The sequence below is a fragment of the Vicia villosa genome, linkage group LG7, assembly GCF_029867415.1.
Source record: "Vicia villosa cultivar HV-30 ecotype Madison, WI linkage group LG7, Vvil1.0, whole genome shotgun sequence".
Lineage (NCBI taxonomy): Eukaryota > Viridiplantae > Streptophyta > Magnoliopsida > Fabales > Fabaceae > Vicia > Vicia villosa.
The window spans coordinates 54,049,945-54,066,071 of record NC_081186.1 but is presented as its reverse complement, the minus strand read 5'-3'; the positions used below and the strand labels follow the sequence as shown (position 1 = coordinate 54,066,071).

Genomic DNA, 16,127 nt, shown 5'->3' with positions numbered 1-16,127 from the left:
AAATACGAGCAAACATCCAATAGTAGCATTGGATGGGAAAACAAACTCAAGAACATCCAAGAGTGGCTTTGGATGAGAAAAGAATGGTATTCCAGCTCAAAGATATAAAGATCATTCAACAGTAGCTTTGAACAACTCTTTACTAAGGATTGTGATATCCAACAGTAGCTTTGGATAAAAGGTGAGAAACATCATGTCCAACGGTAGCTTTAGACAGAGAGAAACAAATACAAATCCAATAGTAGCCTTAGAGGAAGAGGAACAAAAGACATCCAATAGTAGCATTGGACGGGGAGAAACAAGAAGACATCCAATAGTAGCATTGGAAGAAAAGAGACAAATATAAATCCAACAGTAGCTTTGGATGAAGAGACAAGCATTGTTTTGGTAGATGCCGAGTAAGTTGGGCTTTGATAACCAGATAAAGTGTTGATAACAATGTGGCATTGAAAGAATGCAGATGAGTATGAATTTTGTTTTGATGCATGATATTGAATTTTCTATGCGTGATGAATGATCAATGTGATGCAATTGGTTATGAAAGCTGAGGTAGACTCTTTTGCGAGGGAAGATTGGAACTCTGATTCCTCAACACGAGAACACTGCCAACATGGTTTTGCCACACCGATGATCCTCTTGAGAAGGACTGATAAACTGCTTGGGGATTGCTGAGGAAGATTGCCCCTGATTGGCTGATTGTTATCTGATCGTTGCTTTAGTTCTTTTGAAATGAATGTCGGGAACGCATGCCCTAGTATAAGTCTTGAATAAAAGGACCTTGAAGTGGCGTGCCCCTGATAGGATCACTGATCAAGTATCTTGACTGTTTGAACTTCCTTGAAAGATGAGTACTTGCTTGCAAATAAAATGTTTATTCAAAAATGGTAATTTTAATGCAACGCTCAAAGCATATTTTGAAATCAAAGTCATTTATTGGATGATATTATTGATGTAAAGCAAATGAATCAAAGGTCCAACACAATGGTCTAGACATTCAAAGTGATGGATAAAGCAAAAGGTACGGTAAAACAAACAATTTGCAAAAATCTTTAGGAGTCAGGTTAACGCAACCTTGTTGTAGTATGCTTTCAAAATAATCCTTGCTTCAATTAGGTCTTTTGAAGGTTGTAACGTGGCTTGGTTCACGGTTTATGAAACAAAGGATATAGGCTCAAAGTATATTTGTACCCACCCCATTCTTCGTGATGATCTCCAATCCTACGCTCAGTTAATTCAAACTATGGATCCAGGTTCCAAAAGGCTTTTGGAATTGCACCTATTCATGTGATGATGGCTCATAAGTCAAGGGAATTTTTTGAGATGGCAGTCACTTCTTCCATTTGATAGTCACAACATTTTATGGTTGTTTGCTCAGGAATTTATTGACTTCTCCCTTTTTCATATCCCTAAATTTTGCCTGAACTGTCTTTATTTGAAATTACAGCCAGCGGGATGCCCCAATTTTGCCTAAGTCTCCTTCGTAGGTTTTGACTTAGCGGGCTCTTTTTTTTTGAAATATTTTTTTTTGTATTGGAAATATAGTGACTGCCTTGAGAACGATTAATGATAACTATCTTGATCACTTTTGATTGAAACCCTTATTGAAAGGTGTACTTAATGATTTTCTTGAAATTGAATGCACAATCGAATTAACTGAGAACTACCCTGCCCCAGGTTAAAATTGCGGGTTTTTCATTTAAAAAGAAACTCCAACTTCGAAGGCTCAAAGGGGTTGACGAGGGATTAACTTCCTTATTTCTCCAGTGTTTGGGATTGAAACAATGCCTATACATCATCAACAAAGTTTTATTTGAAAGCATATAATTCAACAACTTGGGTATTTCGTTGTCATCATCCTCCCTCAAATCTTTGCATAAACAAAAGTTGATAAAGAAAGTGAACAAGAGATATATTTTTGTTTTTTTTTTTTGAAAGATAAAGCATAAAGATAAACACAGTGGATGTAAGTGAATTGATTCAAATATGTAATGCTCATTTCATTAAAACTAACATTCAGGAACAAACAAAGTTCAATGCAGTACACAATATAAAACAAGGAAATTGCAAACAGAAGGAAACAAGGCCTAGTGACTAATCAGTGACGAGGAAGATCGATCCTGTCTGAAACACTAGTAACTTGTCATTCTTGACCCAGTTGATTGATCTTCTTCTTGTTTAAGCTCTTCCATAGTTTGCTGAAACATAATTCCAGTCCCAAGTGTTGAGGAACCAGTTTGACAGTGGAAAAACAAGTGTGAAGACGAAGACAGACGATATGAATTGACAACTTGAATGTATGAATATGGATGCATGAAATTTATTATATTTTTTTATGCAAAAATGTATGCCATGTCATGTCATGTATGGTTTACATGCAATGGATTTCAAATCACATGGAACAGAAAGATTCTAATATCTCGGCACAAAGTGGCACACAATAGGATAGTTCTAAGGTTCTTTCCAACAAGGTTCTAGACACGGTTCTCAGAGTTACGAGCTACTTTTGAAAACTTGATCATCTAGCAAATAACTTCCCACACAACCATGTTTTCAAATGAAGCCTATTCTGAGTGTGGTTTTCGCACTTACCCACGGTAATAGTTACGTTACGCAAGTTGGGTGCGAATCCACCATTTCCTAAAAAGTCATGGTTTAAGGGTTATTCTAAAGGTCCCTAGAGTTAACGATCCAAATTGAAAACGTCATCGCTCAAGTAAATAACTTACTTAACCAAATGACATCTTCTCAAAGGACCTACTCTAGGCGGGGCATTAGTACCTCCCACTTGACACTACGTCAAGCAAGTTTAATACTAACCCACCATCTTATCTTATGTGTTTCTTGAGCTCGGGTGTAGAGCTTTGTCCATAAAGTGCCAATGATCAAAATATTCCAACCATAAAATAAGAAATCAAACAATAAAGGAAATAAATAAGCAAATAAATAAAACTAACAATAATACAAGAAAAATTAAACTAGGGTTGACTCTCTTAGGTTATCCCCAGCAGAGTCGCCACTTTCTGTAGCGGTAAAAATGTGACTCGACGCGTTTTCACGCATTCGAAGTACAACAGAGTCGCCACCGAACTTTATTTGTTCCAAAGAGGAATGGGGAAATATCGATAAAACCCACGGATTAAAAGAAAACGGATAAGATGGTCATCGCAACCAAATTAGGGTTCGGGAATCGGTTAAGCAAGGGGAAGGTATTAGCACCCCTCACCTCCATCGTACTCGATGGGACCCATTTAGTTAATCTTGTGATTTATTGTTAGCTTATATCTACTTGCGTTATTTATTAGGTTGGAAGAAAGAAAGGAACAAAAAAGGTTTTTTATTATTGTGCTCGCCAAGACGTTTGTATCTTGTGCCTACGTATTCCCTAGTGCAATGGGAAAGTCAGAGCAATCGTAGTTCGGGCTAAAACGCCGAATTTGTTTGTTGATTGATTTTAGCGAGAGGTACTCGATCGCTTTCAAATGGAAATACTACGCGCACATGGATATGATATCACTACAAGAATGGATAACTAAATCAAGATAAGACATGATTTTGGCCATCATCGCATTCGAGTGGAAGATGTTAGATCTTCACATGTGGAAGTATGTTCGTATTGAAATTGAATAAGTGTCTCGTTTTATGAAAAAAAGTGTTTTATAATGTAAAAGGGTGTGAATGAATTGAAAGTTTGTTTGTTAAGAGAAATCAAACATTTAAACAAAAGCTTAACGGCCATCGTCTAAATGTTTGAAAGAGAAAATTGTACAAGTACGTACAACCTCCTCGTAGGTGATGAAGATGATTTGATGAGTTGAAAGACATTTAATTGGATCCAAGTATTTAAACAAAAGCTTAACGGCCATCGCTTAAGATACTTGAAAGAGTATTTGCTAAATCGGGTTTTTAGAAGTCTTTAATGGAGTTTAAACATCCAGACAAAGGCTTAACGGCCATCGCCTAAATGTTTAAAGAACAAATTGTACAAGTACGTACAAACTCTTCTTTCCATTATAGATAAAATGATTTGAATGTTAAAAGAAAAGCGTTTTTTGTAAAAAAAATGTGAATTAAATCGAGTTTGAAAGAGTCTTTAATGGAGTCTAAACATCCAAACAAAGGCTTAACGGCCATCGTCTAAATGTTTAAGAACAATTTGTATAGGTACGTACAAACCCTTCTTGATTCATCCATAATAGACTAAACTCGATTCAATTATTAAAAGAGTTTTTGGTTATAAAAAAAAAAAGAAGTTTGAAAAAAAAGCACTTGGTGTTGAGATTTATTAAAATTGTTTGAATGAGAAATGGGTTAAAGTGTAAGGGCTTGGCATTGGACCAAGGTTTATTTGAATGCAAATTGTTCATGATATTTTATGATATTTATTAATTCAGGTACCGATAGAATAATAACAAAAATATTAAATTACAGAAGTAACAAAAAAAAAATCATACAAGATAATATCACACATACCATAGCGAAAATAAATAAACAAAAGGAAATAAAAACTAAATAATAATAATAATAATAATAATAATAAATTAAAATTAATCTAAAATGAATTTAAACTAGAAATAAACTCAAAAATAAAAATGATATTAAAACATAAACTAAATCTAAAACAAATCTAAACTAAAAATCTAAATTGAACCTAAACTAATTTTTTAATTAAACTAAAAATTTAAATATGCAAAAAAAAAAATGCGAATGAATGCTACAACTATATGAAAAAGACTAGGTCAAAAATTGGGGTGCGACACTTGCACCAACACTAGATCTAGCAATCAAATTCATATCATCATCAACAAATCACAGATCTAACAATTTGAATAAACATTTAATCATCATCATCATCAATTAACAACAACAACAATTGGATCTAACATCCAAATTCCTGTAATCATCGATAATTAAGCACTTAATCAAGATTTGAATGCTTACCAAAATCGAAGATCCACTCGAAGTGCGAATGCGAAGAAGAATAAAATACTAGATTGCGAATCCGAGAGAGAAGAGGATGAGGAGTGGGGCAGAGAGTTCTATGAAAGGAGAGGAAAATGAAAATTCCGAAAAATTAATCTCTGTGTTCTTCGCGTTCTTGATGAAGTTGTTGAAGAATTTGAGATGAGAAATGTATTTGATCTTTGAGAGAAAGAGAGAGATTTTTTATTTGTGTTTCTGGTGAAAAGAAAATTATGAGACCCTCCCTTTTCAAAATGAGTGGGAAAAGAATATATAGAGAGCCCAAAATGTGTATTTTCTAAATTGCCCTCTTAAGCCCATTTTAGCCCCCACTTTCAAGGAAACGCGTTTCGGTGTAAAAGTTGGAATCGGGACCAGCGTCAAATCGAAGATGACGAAATTTGTGAACCATAGCCACCAGGATCAGCTCAATCGGATAAGAGATGAAAAATTTATGCGCGTTTGAATGGCGAGAAATTCTTCGAGTCATCTGAGGCGGAAAACTCAACTGTGCAGAATTTTTGTGCGCACCCCTCAAAGAACGTGCTGAAACTCAGCCTGCAAATAAATTGAAGCCAACGAAATTTCGGAAAGAATGCCGCCAGACCGGGCTCAATCAAATAAAAATTGAGGGAGTTATGAAAGAATTTCGAAACGATGTTGGCAACGCAAGAACCGAGCTCATACGACCTTCCAATTGGGAGTTACGAATTTTGCAAATATGCTACCAAAACATATTCTTCCTTTGAACTGTTCCGAAATAGCGGAAACTCTTGACACAAAGCACACCGAAGTGCTAGACATCTATCATGATAGGGACTTGATTGGTCCCCGATGAGAGAGCTTGAGAAATCGAATCTTGATCCCGCAATCACAGAGCCGATGATAAGAATGATATGCAAATGACATGATGAAAAGCCTAAACCAGTTAAGAAAAGATAGGAGGGGAAATTTTGGGGTGCAACACATGAAAATAAACACATGAACCTGTCATACCCAAATTTTTAACCCCCCCTGAGATATCACATCATATAGCATCTCAACTACTCCATCAACTCAAAGCAGATACCTAGAGCAGTCATTTGTTCACCAAGTACTCAAATTAGAGTTTCAAGCCAGGAAATTCAGGAAAAGGATCAATCAATGATTGAAATGGTCCTTAACACAATCATCAAGGTCAAGATGCTTCATTCATATTCACATGATCTCCAATCTTAGAGTAATGAGTCTTAAATCCATCAAGACAACCAAATTAGGGTTTTGGATTCATCAAGGACTAGAATCAAGATTTTCATCTGGGAAAAGCTTCAAGCTTCAAAACATGATTCAAAGAGCTCAAGTATCTTCATATGATTCTCTCCATCAATATCCAATGCAAGATGTACTTTAATTCAAGTTCAACAACTTCCAATTTCATCTTGGGTCATAGTTAGGGTTTTTTGCCTAATTCTTCTGAGAAGTTGACTTTTAACCTGGACATGGCTCCATGGCTCAAATCATTACTCAAGGACCTCTAATGCTTCAATATAATCCACTCACATCATTCATTTAAAGAGGAGAGCTTGATTCATTTGAAATCTCCAAGAATGCATTTCATCAGGAAAAAGTCATATGTACAAGTTTGACTTTGACTTTTGAGAAATTTGGTAAACCATGGACTTTTGAAGATCAAAATCATCAACATATGATTATTAAATTCATTTGTTCAAGAAAAATCAAGAAAATCAATCAATAATAAAAAAGTCAAAGATAAAATACTTAGAAATTTTTCATTTAAGCTATAACTTCATGTTCAAGCAACTTCAATTTTCAAGTACAAACTCAAAAATCTCCCAACATGAAAGTTGTAAAATTTTGTCACTTATAAAATTTTCTCAAAAAGTGATGTATTTGGAAGATATGAGCTTACAAACTTTCAAGCCAAAATTACTTAGAAAATTTCTAAGTGTTTAACCCGAGTTTTTTCTTAACTTCATGGCCAATTTTCACCAAGCTCCCAAATGATTTTGAGGAAACACCAAATAAGTGAATTGAAGTACATCATCTAAGCTTTTCAAAGAGTCCTAAAATATCTCTTGATTCAATTTGAGAAAAGATTTATGTATTGTGGAAGTAAGGAACTTAAAGTTGGATTTTAGGCATAACCAACTTTGTATTTTGCCAATTTTATGCAAGTACCTCTTCAAATTGGTACATCCACATTCAAATAATATCAGAAGGGATCAAGTAGAATCAATTGCATCATTGCATCAAAATGGCCAAGTACAAGAATTTTCAATTCCCATGTGATTAAGTAATGATTACAAAATGAGAATTTATGGAAAATGGTGCATCACCAAGGGAATCTTCATAAAACTAAAAATGATGCCCCTACACATCAGAAATGATCCATAAGATCAGATTGAATCAAGGGCTAGGGCTTGGATCAAGTGGAATAAAAAAGCCATCATTCCATAATGAGATATTCCATATTTCTTCATTCATAAGCTTCACTCAAAATGACCTCACTATGCTTACCTCACTCTCTTACTATCTCAGTCCAAATGCCTATAAATAGAGAGCTCATTCTCATTCAAAATCACACCAAAGCAGCTTGAGTTCTTGTTTTCTCCATCTCTCTCTTTTACTCATTGTTTTCAAAAGTTCTCTTGGCACGAAGAAGTGAATTCTTCAAACCAGAGCTTCTCCCTTGAAAGTGAGTATTCTAACACTTCATAGGCACTATGTGGAAGTGATCCAAGTCCTCTTTCCAGCTATGTAACTCCAGGATCACCACATCCACTTTTAACTTGGAGCTTGAGCAGTTGGGGTCGGGTAGAAGGTTTCAGAAGGTGTCAAGCCAATTTGAGCACATCAACATCTTCCTTGATGTCTAAGGAAGCTATCCAGATGCTCACATCACTTCTGTAACAACTGAATCACCATCCTCCATTTTCACTTCAAGCTCTTGCAAGAGGAATCTAGTAGAGCAATTAAGAGTCATTCAAGGTGAAGTAAGCAGTCCTTTAGCATCCTTTAGGTCCAGGAAGCTATTCCAATCATCAAAACATTGCTGGGAGCTCTCTATCATAGCCTTCGATTTCCAGTTTCAGAGGTTAATAGTTCAAACTCAAACTCTATGATTCTTGCATCCTTTTTGATAAAACTCGATACCATCTTGTTTAGCATCATGAGAGGATGAAAATCCCTCTATTAGCATTCATTTATTCATCATGATCATCATTTAATTTTACTTTCAAATAGCTAGGGTTCGTAATGTTTTCTGAGAAATTAGAGAGCCATAGTTAATATAAATTTAAGATAGTTACATTTCTAGAATTGTGAGATAATTTAGAACAAGTTTCATGTTTGAGTCATAGTATTTGGTTGAGAATTGAGAGAGATAGCAATTCAAATCATGAGGGAGCTCAAGGTTGAAGACGACAATGGCGCCCTTTTTGAATTTTTCTAAAACTTTTTAAAATATAATTAATTGGAAGCGTGTGTTTAACAAGCTGAGCGCGTGGCTCAGTTGGCTAAGTTTTGAGCTGGTCACCCCAAGGGCGTGAGTTCAAGCCCTTGCAAGATCAAACCTATTTTTTAGTCACTATTTTCTTTCATTTTCTTTATCAAACTTCATCCAATTAGTTCATCAATTAAATTTAATCAATTTCAAATGATTTTTTGCAGAGTATTCATTTATCATATAGATTTCATGAATACTAAAAAAAATCACAAAAATATCATTTATTTAACATATTTTTATTAGGTTTAAAAGTGATGTTTTTTTTTAGTATTTTTAATACTTTAAAAAATATAGTTTTCCTTTGATTTTCAAAAACCTAATCAATTGTAAATAATTTTGTGAATAAACCCTAGTATTTTAGTTCTTAATTAAGTGTAAATATTGTTTCTTGCCTTGATTAGGCCATCTTTTTCATTTAAAATTGTTTTCTTCAAACCCTCGATTAAACGGATGCTCAGGGTTTTCAGTCAACAAGACCCTGCATGTTTTAAATAAAACTTCATTCAAATCATTTGGGCTTCTCCTTTAGTATAAGTCCCAATCATCTTTCTTCAACTGTTTTTCATTAACAATAAAATCATTCTGGGCCTTTAATAGAGTGTAAGTCCCATCCCTTTCTTCTTACTTCTTTTTAAATCATTTTTCACCTGTTTCTCATAAACAATAACAATCATTTGGGCATCTTCTTGAGTGTAAGCCCCATCCCCTGTAATTATTTGTTTGTTTTAAAACCTTGTTTTTTCTGTAAAACTTTCTCATCTTCTTTTAATCTCTGGTACTAAGAGGAGCATTATTCCCAGTGAAACTACTCTTAGACCTGTGGGCATCTCCTTGAGTATAAGCCCCAAATCTTCTCTTTTGTAAATATTTTCATCTATTTTTCAAAATAAAACTCTGGTACTAAGAGGAGCATTATTCTCGGTGAAACTGCTCTTAGACCTTTGGGCCTCTCTTCTGAGCTATAAGCCCCAAACTTCTCTTCTTCTTTTTTAAACTTCAATTGTTTTCAATCAAAACATGCAACTGTTTAATAAGGCTCTATACACACCAGTCATGGGCCTCCTCTTTAAACTGTAAGTTTTTATGGCTTTATTTACTGTTTTAATATACCTGTCAAATATAAACTGTATATATACTGCTTAGATCTTTGTCAAGAGAAAAATCATAAGACAAATAAACTGTATATATATTATAGGAATATGACCAGGATCGAGGATTACTTCCCGGTGAAGCCTTTCCTAATTAGAATAACATAGGTTCCTGCCACAAGATGAATTATTCCCGGTGAAACATCTAGAAGCCCTTCGATCAAACAATAGGGCACATCCACCTGAAGAGGATTATTTCCCGGTGAAACCACTTACCCATTTGCTTAGAGTCAAATTAGTCAAGACAACACAGTTTTCTCTTGTGCTACAACAAGGACCCTCGATTAGCCTCCTCTCGGGCTTACAATACAAGGACCCCCAGGCTTCTTATAAGCATTTCCCTCGTATTCCTCTTGAGCTTGTATACAAGGACCCATCAGGTTTCATATAAACTTAGGACAGGTCTTTAGTCACCTCTTAGCTAACCTTTGTGATAAATTCTGCTCTTCAACCTAGATATCCAATTACACAAGTGTTTCTCAATCTGTGTATTGAGTCAACCCCTTGGAATGAGAGACATGGACAGTCTCTGTCACCCGTAGTATCTTCTAACATTCAAAGGATTCAAACCTCTGGATTTTCCCCAATAGAGTTAGCCTCATTCTTGGGCTTTGTACAAGACACCAAAACAAACTGCCATACAGTCTTTCGAATTTACTCCTCAGTTGAGCCAGCTTTAATCTTGGGCTTTAAACAAGAAGTATTCCACTCCCTTCAGAGTTAACCTCAATCATGGACTCCATACAAAACAAAAATAATTCAAAGTCCATTCCTCATAGAGCCAGCCTCAATTTTGGGCTTAGTATAGGACATATAAAATTCACCAGTCTCCACTAAATAAAGTGTTCCCTCTGAGTCAACTTCAATTTTGGGCATAAAAAAACCTTTCAGTAAAAAAAAATCCTTAATGGAGACATCTCGAACAGAGTCAGTTTCAAAATTCCTTTTAAGCCTCAAGCTTAGGCCTTGTACAAGTCAGTCAAAAATTCAGATTTTTCTTACAGAGGTGAGACATGACTCATCTCAATGGAAGAGACTTTTGTTATGTTACACCACATTCAAAATACAAACATTATCATCAAAACATTTTCCCATTTAGATTGATACAAGATGCGTGCCCAGTTGATTTCAAATCCAGGCCGTTGTCTTTCTCTAATGGTTGAAAACTGTTCTTTCATATAAGATGAATACTGGCATACTTGAACACCCAAGTAAGGTCCCTCTCTTATCACGAGAAGAACCCTCTTTCTGTCACTTTCAAAAATTTTTGTGGTGAAACATTTGAAATATCTCTCCGTTAAGATGACGACTTGTCTCTTTTCTTTAAACAGAGATCATTTCCAACTTTAACCTTGAGCTTTGAACAAGGCACACAAATTCAATCCAAGGGATATATAGGCATGAGATTCACAAAGGAATCTTTGCGAGCAAACAAAACCCCAAAATTAATCAATTTATCTGGTTTTTTTCAATTCATTCTCTCTCCTATCACAAAAGAGAAACTTTCCCAGTAACCAAACAGAAAATAACCCAAAGTCAAACACAGGGTTACGTAGGATATATTAAAAGTTCGTGAAAATCATCAAAGAATGAGAGATGAATAATCAGTTACAAGATGCTTGAAAATCATTGATTAATGTAAGTTGTTCTTCAAATATAACATGATTGTTCATATGATTACTTTATAAACCAATTTGAAAAGTTATATGTTCAGTCAGGGTTTGGGGAAATAAGCAATTCACATAAGATATAATAAACTCAATTGGGTTTTACCCGTCGTTTAAATGTCAAAACCGAGGGGAAATATGTTTTTGCCATTTAAAAATTCAAAAAAGTTATTGTTGGGTATCGAACTAATGACCATTAAACCTTACCCGTCGATGTAACACCAATCGAGAGATAATGTGACACACTTTTTATGACACCTTTAGTTACCTCGCATATGAAACCGAGGTAACATATCATATCCAACTGATGTTAAATGAGTTTTTCATAGTAATGTTGAAGTAGAAAAAATCCCTCTTTATCTATCAGCATGATGTATACCTCTCTCTGAACTTGATAGATGGTAATAGTGTCATTTCGAGGATGGTGTTTTTTCAATCGCCTAAGCTTACTATGGTCTTTTTGACCGTGATATGCTAAGTGTTCTTTCGAGAATTCTGGAGAACTTGGTGCTTCCTCTTATATAGAATAGCTATACCCCCTCTAAAGTGGTTGATTTTTACCTGGAAGCTTCCTCAAAAGAAGGTTCCTACTAGAGAAAATTGTTTTAGGTGTAAGGTGATAGAGGATCCTAAGTGTTTTTTGTCCGATGTGTAGGGGGGAGAGTCTGTTACGACCCATCTCTTTGTATCTTATGACATGACAACGTCTGTTTGGTATGATATTTTTAGGTGGCTAGGGTGATGCTTCCTAGAGATCTCAATACTATTTTATGGTTCTTAGATTATTGGGAGGTAGGTGTTAGGTGAGAGGTGGTTTGATTATGATCTAACATACTATAGTTTGGTCGATTTAAAAATTTCGTAATGATGTTGATTTTTCAAGTTCCTTTACTAGTGTGAAGAATATGGAAGATACAAGTAAATTGATAACTTAAAAAATATCTTGATAGGAATTCGAGAAAGTGTTTTCTTTGTCTGACTTGAGAACCATACTCTTTGTCAGAGTCGACAAAGGAGTGGGTGTCTTTGGCCTTTGCACTACAGGTGGAAGATGTTGATCATTTGTTTTTGCATTGTGCTAAGCTGGTATTCTTGAGGAGCAGAATTCAAAGGTGGCTGGAAATTCATTTGTTAACTGCATTAGACTGTTGTGGATATCTATTGAATTGGGTTGAGGTATTGAAAGGAAAATTGAAGAGTTCTAGGACTGCAAACATTTGGTTAATAATGTGTTGGTGCATATGGAAGGTGAGAAATGATATAATTTTTAACAATGCAAATTCGGACACAGAGGTTTTATTCTATATGATAATTTGGTATTCTTGGTGTTGACTTGCTTTAGGCTCTAAGAGAAGCATTAAATGTAATTTCTATGAGTGGTTTAAAAACTCTCTGTTATGTTTATGATTTCTGTAAACTAAAGTTGTGTAATTGTTTTTCTTGTATGAGTTGGAGTATCTTAGTACTTATATTCTTTATACAAGAGTTGCTTATGAAAAAAAAATCCTGTAGATTCCTTATTTTTTTTGTTTTGCTTTTTTTACTTCAATTATTTGTTTTGTTGATTAGGTTTGCTTTTATTTTTAAGCTACGTTTTCTTCCTTTTAACTCATTGAATTCCCGTTCAAATACTCCTGATATTTAAATAATTTCTCACTTGTTTATATATATATATATATATATATATATATATATATATATATATATATATATATATATATATATATATATATATATCACATTTACGTGTAATAGTCGATTAATACTTAAAAAGAGGTTAAACTTTATCCAACTATTACTTTCTATTGTTAAAGAAAATGCAGACAATGTGAGTTGATGTCACAGTAATAAATGATTGCATAAATTCAGAAAAAAATTGAAAAAAAGATAACCAGATCCAAAACAAAAGAAAAAAGTGACGGTCAAAGCCATACACACTAAAATTGCAATCAAAGTGTAATCAAGACTTTTTAAAGACTAAAGAGGTCAGCAAAATGTATACATGAATCTTGTAAAAACAGTAAAAATGTTTGGTTTTTTAATATGAATTTAAATATGTACACATTCCTTTACCTTATATATTTGGAAAACACAAATAAGTCTAAATACGTTCATCCCTTCTATTAAAAATGCATTATACCAAATCAAGTTTAAGACTATTCAATTCACTTTTATTTTTATAAGCCTATTCAATTCACTAAATTTGGTAGAAAAATTTTATTTTTGTTATTTTGACCTAAGTCAAGTAAAAAAAAATCTTCCAAAAACGCCATTGATGGATTAGGAAACTAAATGGCCAAGTACATTATATGTTTATTTCCCAAATAAGACCATTACATAAAAAAAAATTCCATACAAATTAAAATAAAGAAGAAAAAAAAAGCAAGAATTAAGGTTTTTTGATAAGTAACCCATTACATTATTTATTATATTTTAAAAAACATGATCCTTACATAACAATAACAAAAACAAGTAAATGAAATAAAGACAAAATGACATCATGAACTAAGATCTTTGACAGTAGCAGCATTCTGAATGAAGTTTGGGAAAGCTATTCATCATCTGGCCTCTGAGAATTTGTGAAAGGAAATACGCCTTCCGAAAGCGGAGACGGAGGTTCGGGACTTAAAATCTCGTTATGAAGATAGGGTTGGAAAGGGTAATCTGGCGACGAAGGCGAAGAGAAAATGCTTGGTGAAAGAAGAGGCCTATAAGGTGACTGAGGGGATAGGACATTAACTTTTTGTGTTGGCGAAGCCAACAAGTATTCAGAAGTTGGTGGCATAGAGTAATTTGTTTGTGACTGAGGAAAATCATTCAGAAATTGATTGTTAGGGTTCATAGGAAGAGTTTGGTTGCTAGCAATATTCATAGACACGGAAGGGTTACAGTTTGGAAAAGTTTGGTTGGTAGCAGCAGATGATAGGTTATTATATTGCTCAACATTGTTAACCATTTGAGTTTGAATCGGGAAATACTGCGGCTGAATTTGAACATTAACATTAACATTATTGATCATCGGTTGAGGAGGAGGGAATTGTTGGAATTGATTACCTCTCGAAGCATCACCACCACCGCCACCGCCACCACCACCGTAGTAGTTCTCCGAGTCTCGAAACTTTCTCATGAAAGCCGAGATGGGAGACTCGACGAAAGTGTTCCACGAACTATCGAACAACGGAGGACCACTAATCGGCTGCAAAGGAGGGACAGCCAGTCCGTTAATGTAAGGCGCCCGCGGAGGCGGGGGTTGCATTGGAAACCGAGCAAAAGACCTCACATTGGCCAATGGAGGAGGCCTGTTTCGCTGCAACCTAGAAATCTCAGATTGAGTTCTAGTAGGCCGGTTATATTCTCTTCCAGTAGCGTGTATAACAAATCTCTTGAAATCATCTCTGTGAATGTGATGAATTTTCGACGGAGGGTAAGGATGTCTGCCGTTGTGGCCGAATTCGATTGTTTGCGGGGCTGAATTCTTTTTGATTGTCTTCCCCATTTTGCTTACACCCATATTCTCATTCAACCTGTTTCTAGAGTTTTCCATTTTTGAAAGATACAGTCAAGATTCTCTCTTTACTTTACAAATTAAGAATTACACCAAAAAAATCACAGAAATGAAGTAAACCAAAACACTACCAAAGAGAGTGTGATTATATGGTTTTAGAGGAAAGAAAAAGTATAGAAAGACAAATTGAGGAAAAGGGTGAAATTTGAGTGAAGGGTGTAAAGGGGACAGAAGAGACTGGAAGAGAAATATGAAGGAAGAAGAAAACCCTATGTCACTTTATAGGGCTTTTTTGCTGAGTCAGCAAACCGTGGGAAATCAATTACCGGTGGTTTAGCGTTTCGATTTTAACAAGGTTTTCAGTGGAATAGAAAACGTGAGTACCCTTTGCCAAACAATATTTTTTTATGGTGAGTTTTTTTATTTGATATAATTGCTAAATATTTTTTCTCTTAAATTATTAGGGCTAAAAATTAGACAACATTATGTTATATATATAGTGAAAATGGTTTGATTAAAGTTCAACATTGCTAAATGAGTCAAAAATATATTACCTTATAAATATATTTCATACTTTTAAGTATATTTTTGTTTTATAATTTTTTAGTTTTATTTTCTAAATAAGATTTTTGACTAACTTTGTTAATTTACCTTATGTTTGACCAAGAAAGGATCGGTTTGATGAGTAAAGTATAATGTAATTGTGAAACATATAGTACACTCTATTAAAATGTTGTTAAATATTTTAAAATATTTTTAGGATATGGTTCTTGAATTGTTAAAAACAAAATAAAAATAAAATATGTGATTTTTAATATAGTGATAGTTTTTTTTTTTAATGATATATATTATATATAAAAAGATAAGGGTACAAAAGAGAAAAAAATTGTAGTTGTATTTTAAAAAACTAAATATAGCACAATGTTTTTTTTGGGACTGAAATACAGCACAATGTTTAATATGTGATATTTTATAAATTAAAAAGAAAAGCTAAATACTTCTCATATTTTTGTTTCTTTGTTCAGTTTTCTAGAAACACCCTTCATCATTTGTCATTTACAAAGTAAAAACTTGAAATAAATGTGATAAACATAATGGAAAAGAATAAGAAGAAATAAAACATTTATATTTTTTTATCCTCTTTTTACATTTAAATGGGCAAAATGGTATTTTAATCCACATAATAAATTAAATATGAAATAAATAAAACGGTTTTCCTAATGTGGCAGATTTCTACTATATTCATTGTTTGACTAACTTTTTTCTATTATGATTTTATATTTATATTAGAAAAATGCAAAAAAAAAAAAAGATATAATATTATTTGACAGTGAGGTGAGTCA

General features: G+C 33.9%; 1 protein-coding gene across 1 annotated transcript; it reads right to left on the bottom strand.

Annotated features, from left to right (window-relative positions):
* Nucleotides 1–13,732: 13,732 nt before the first annotated feature.
* Nucleotides 13,733–14,823, bottom strand: LOC131619071 (protein HAIKU1-like). Its single transcript, XM_058890213.1, has one exon. The coding sequence runs from the start codon at nucleotides 14,821–14,823 to the stop codon at nucleotides 13,831–13,833; it is 993 nt and encodes a 330-aa protein (XP_058746196.1). The 3' UTR covers nucleotides 13,733–13,830.
* Between the last annotated feature and the right edge of the window lie 1,304 nt (nucleotides 14,824–16,127).

What these genes read in the sequence shown, in the direction of transcription:
- LOC131619071 (XM_058890213.1), bottom strand. Translation starts at nt 14,823, where the DNA reads ATGGAAAACTCTAGAAACAGGTTGAATGAGAATATGGGTGTAAGCAAA.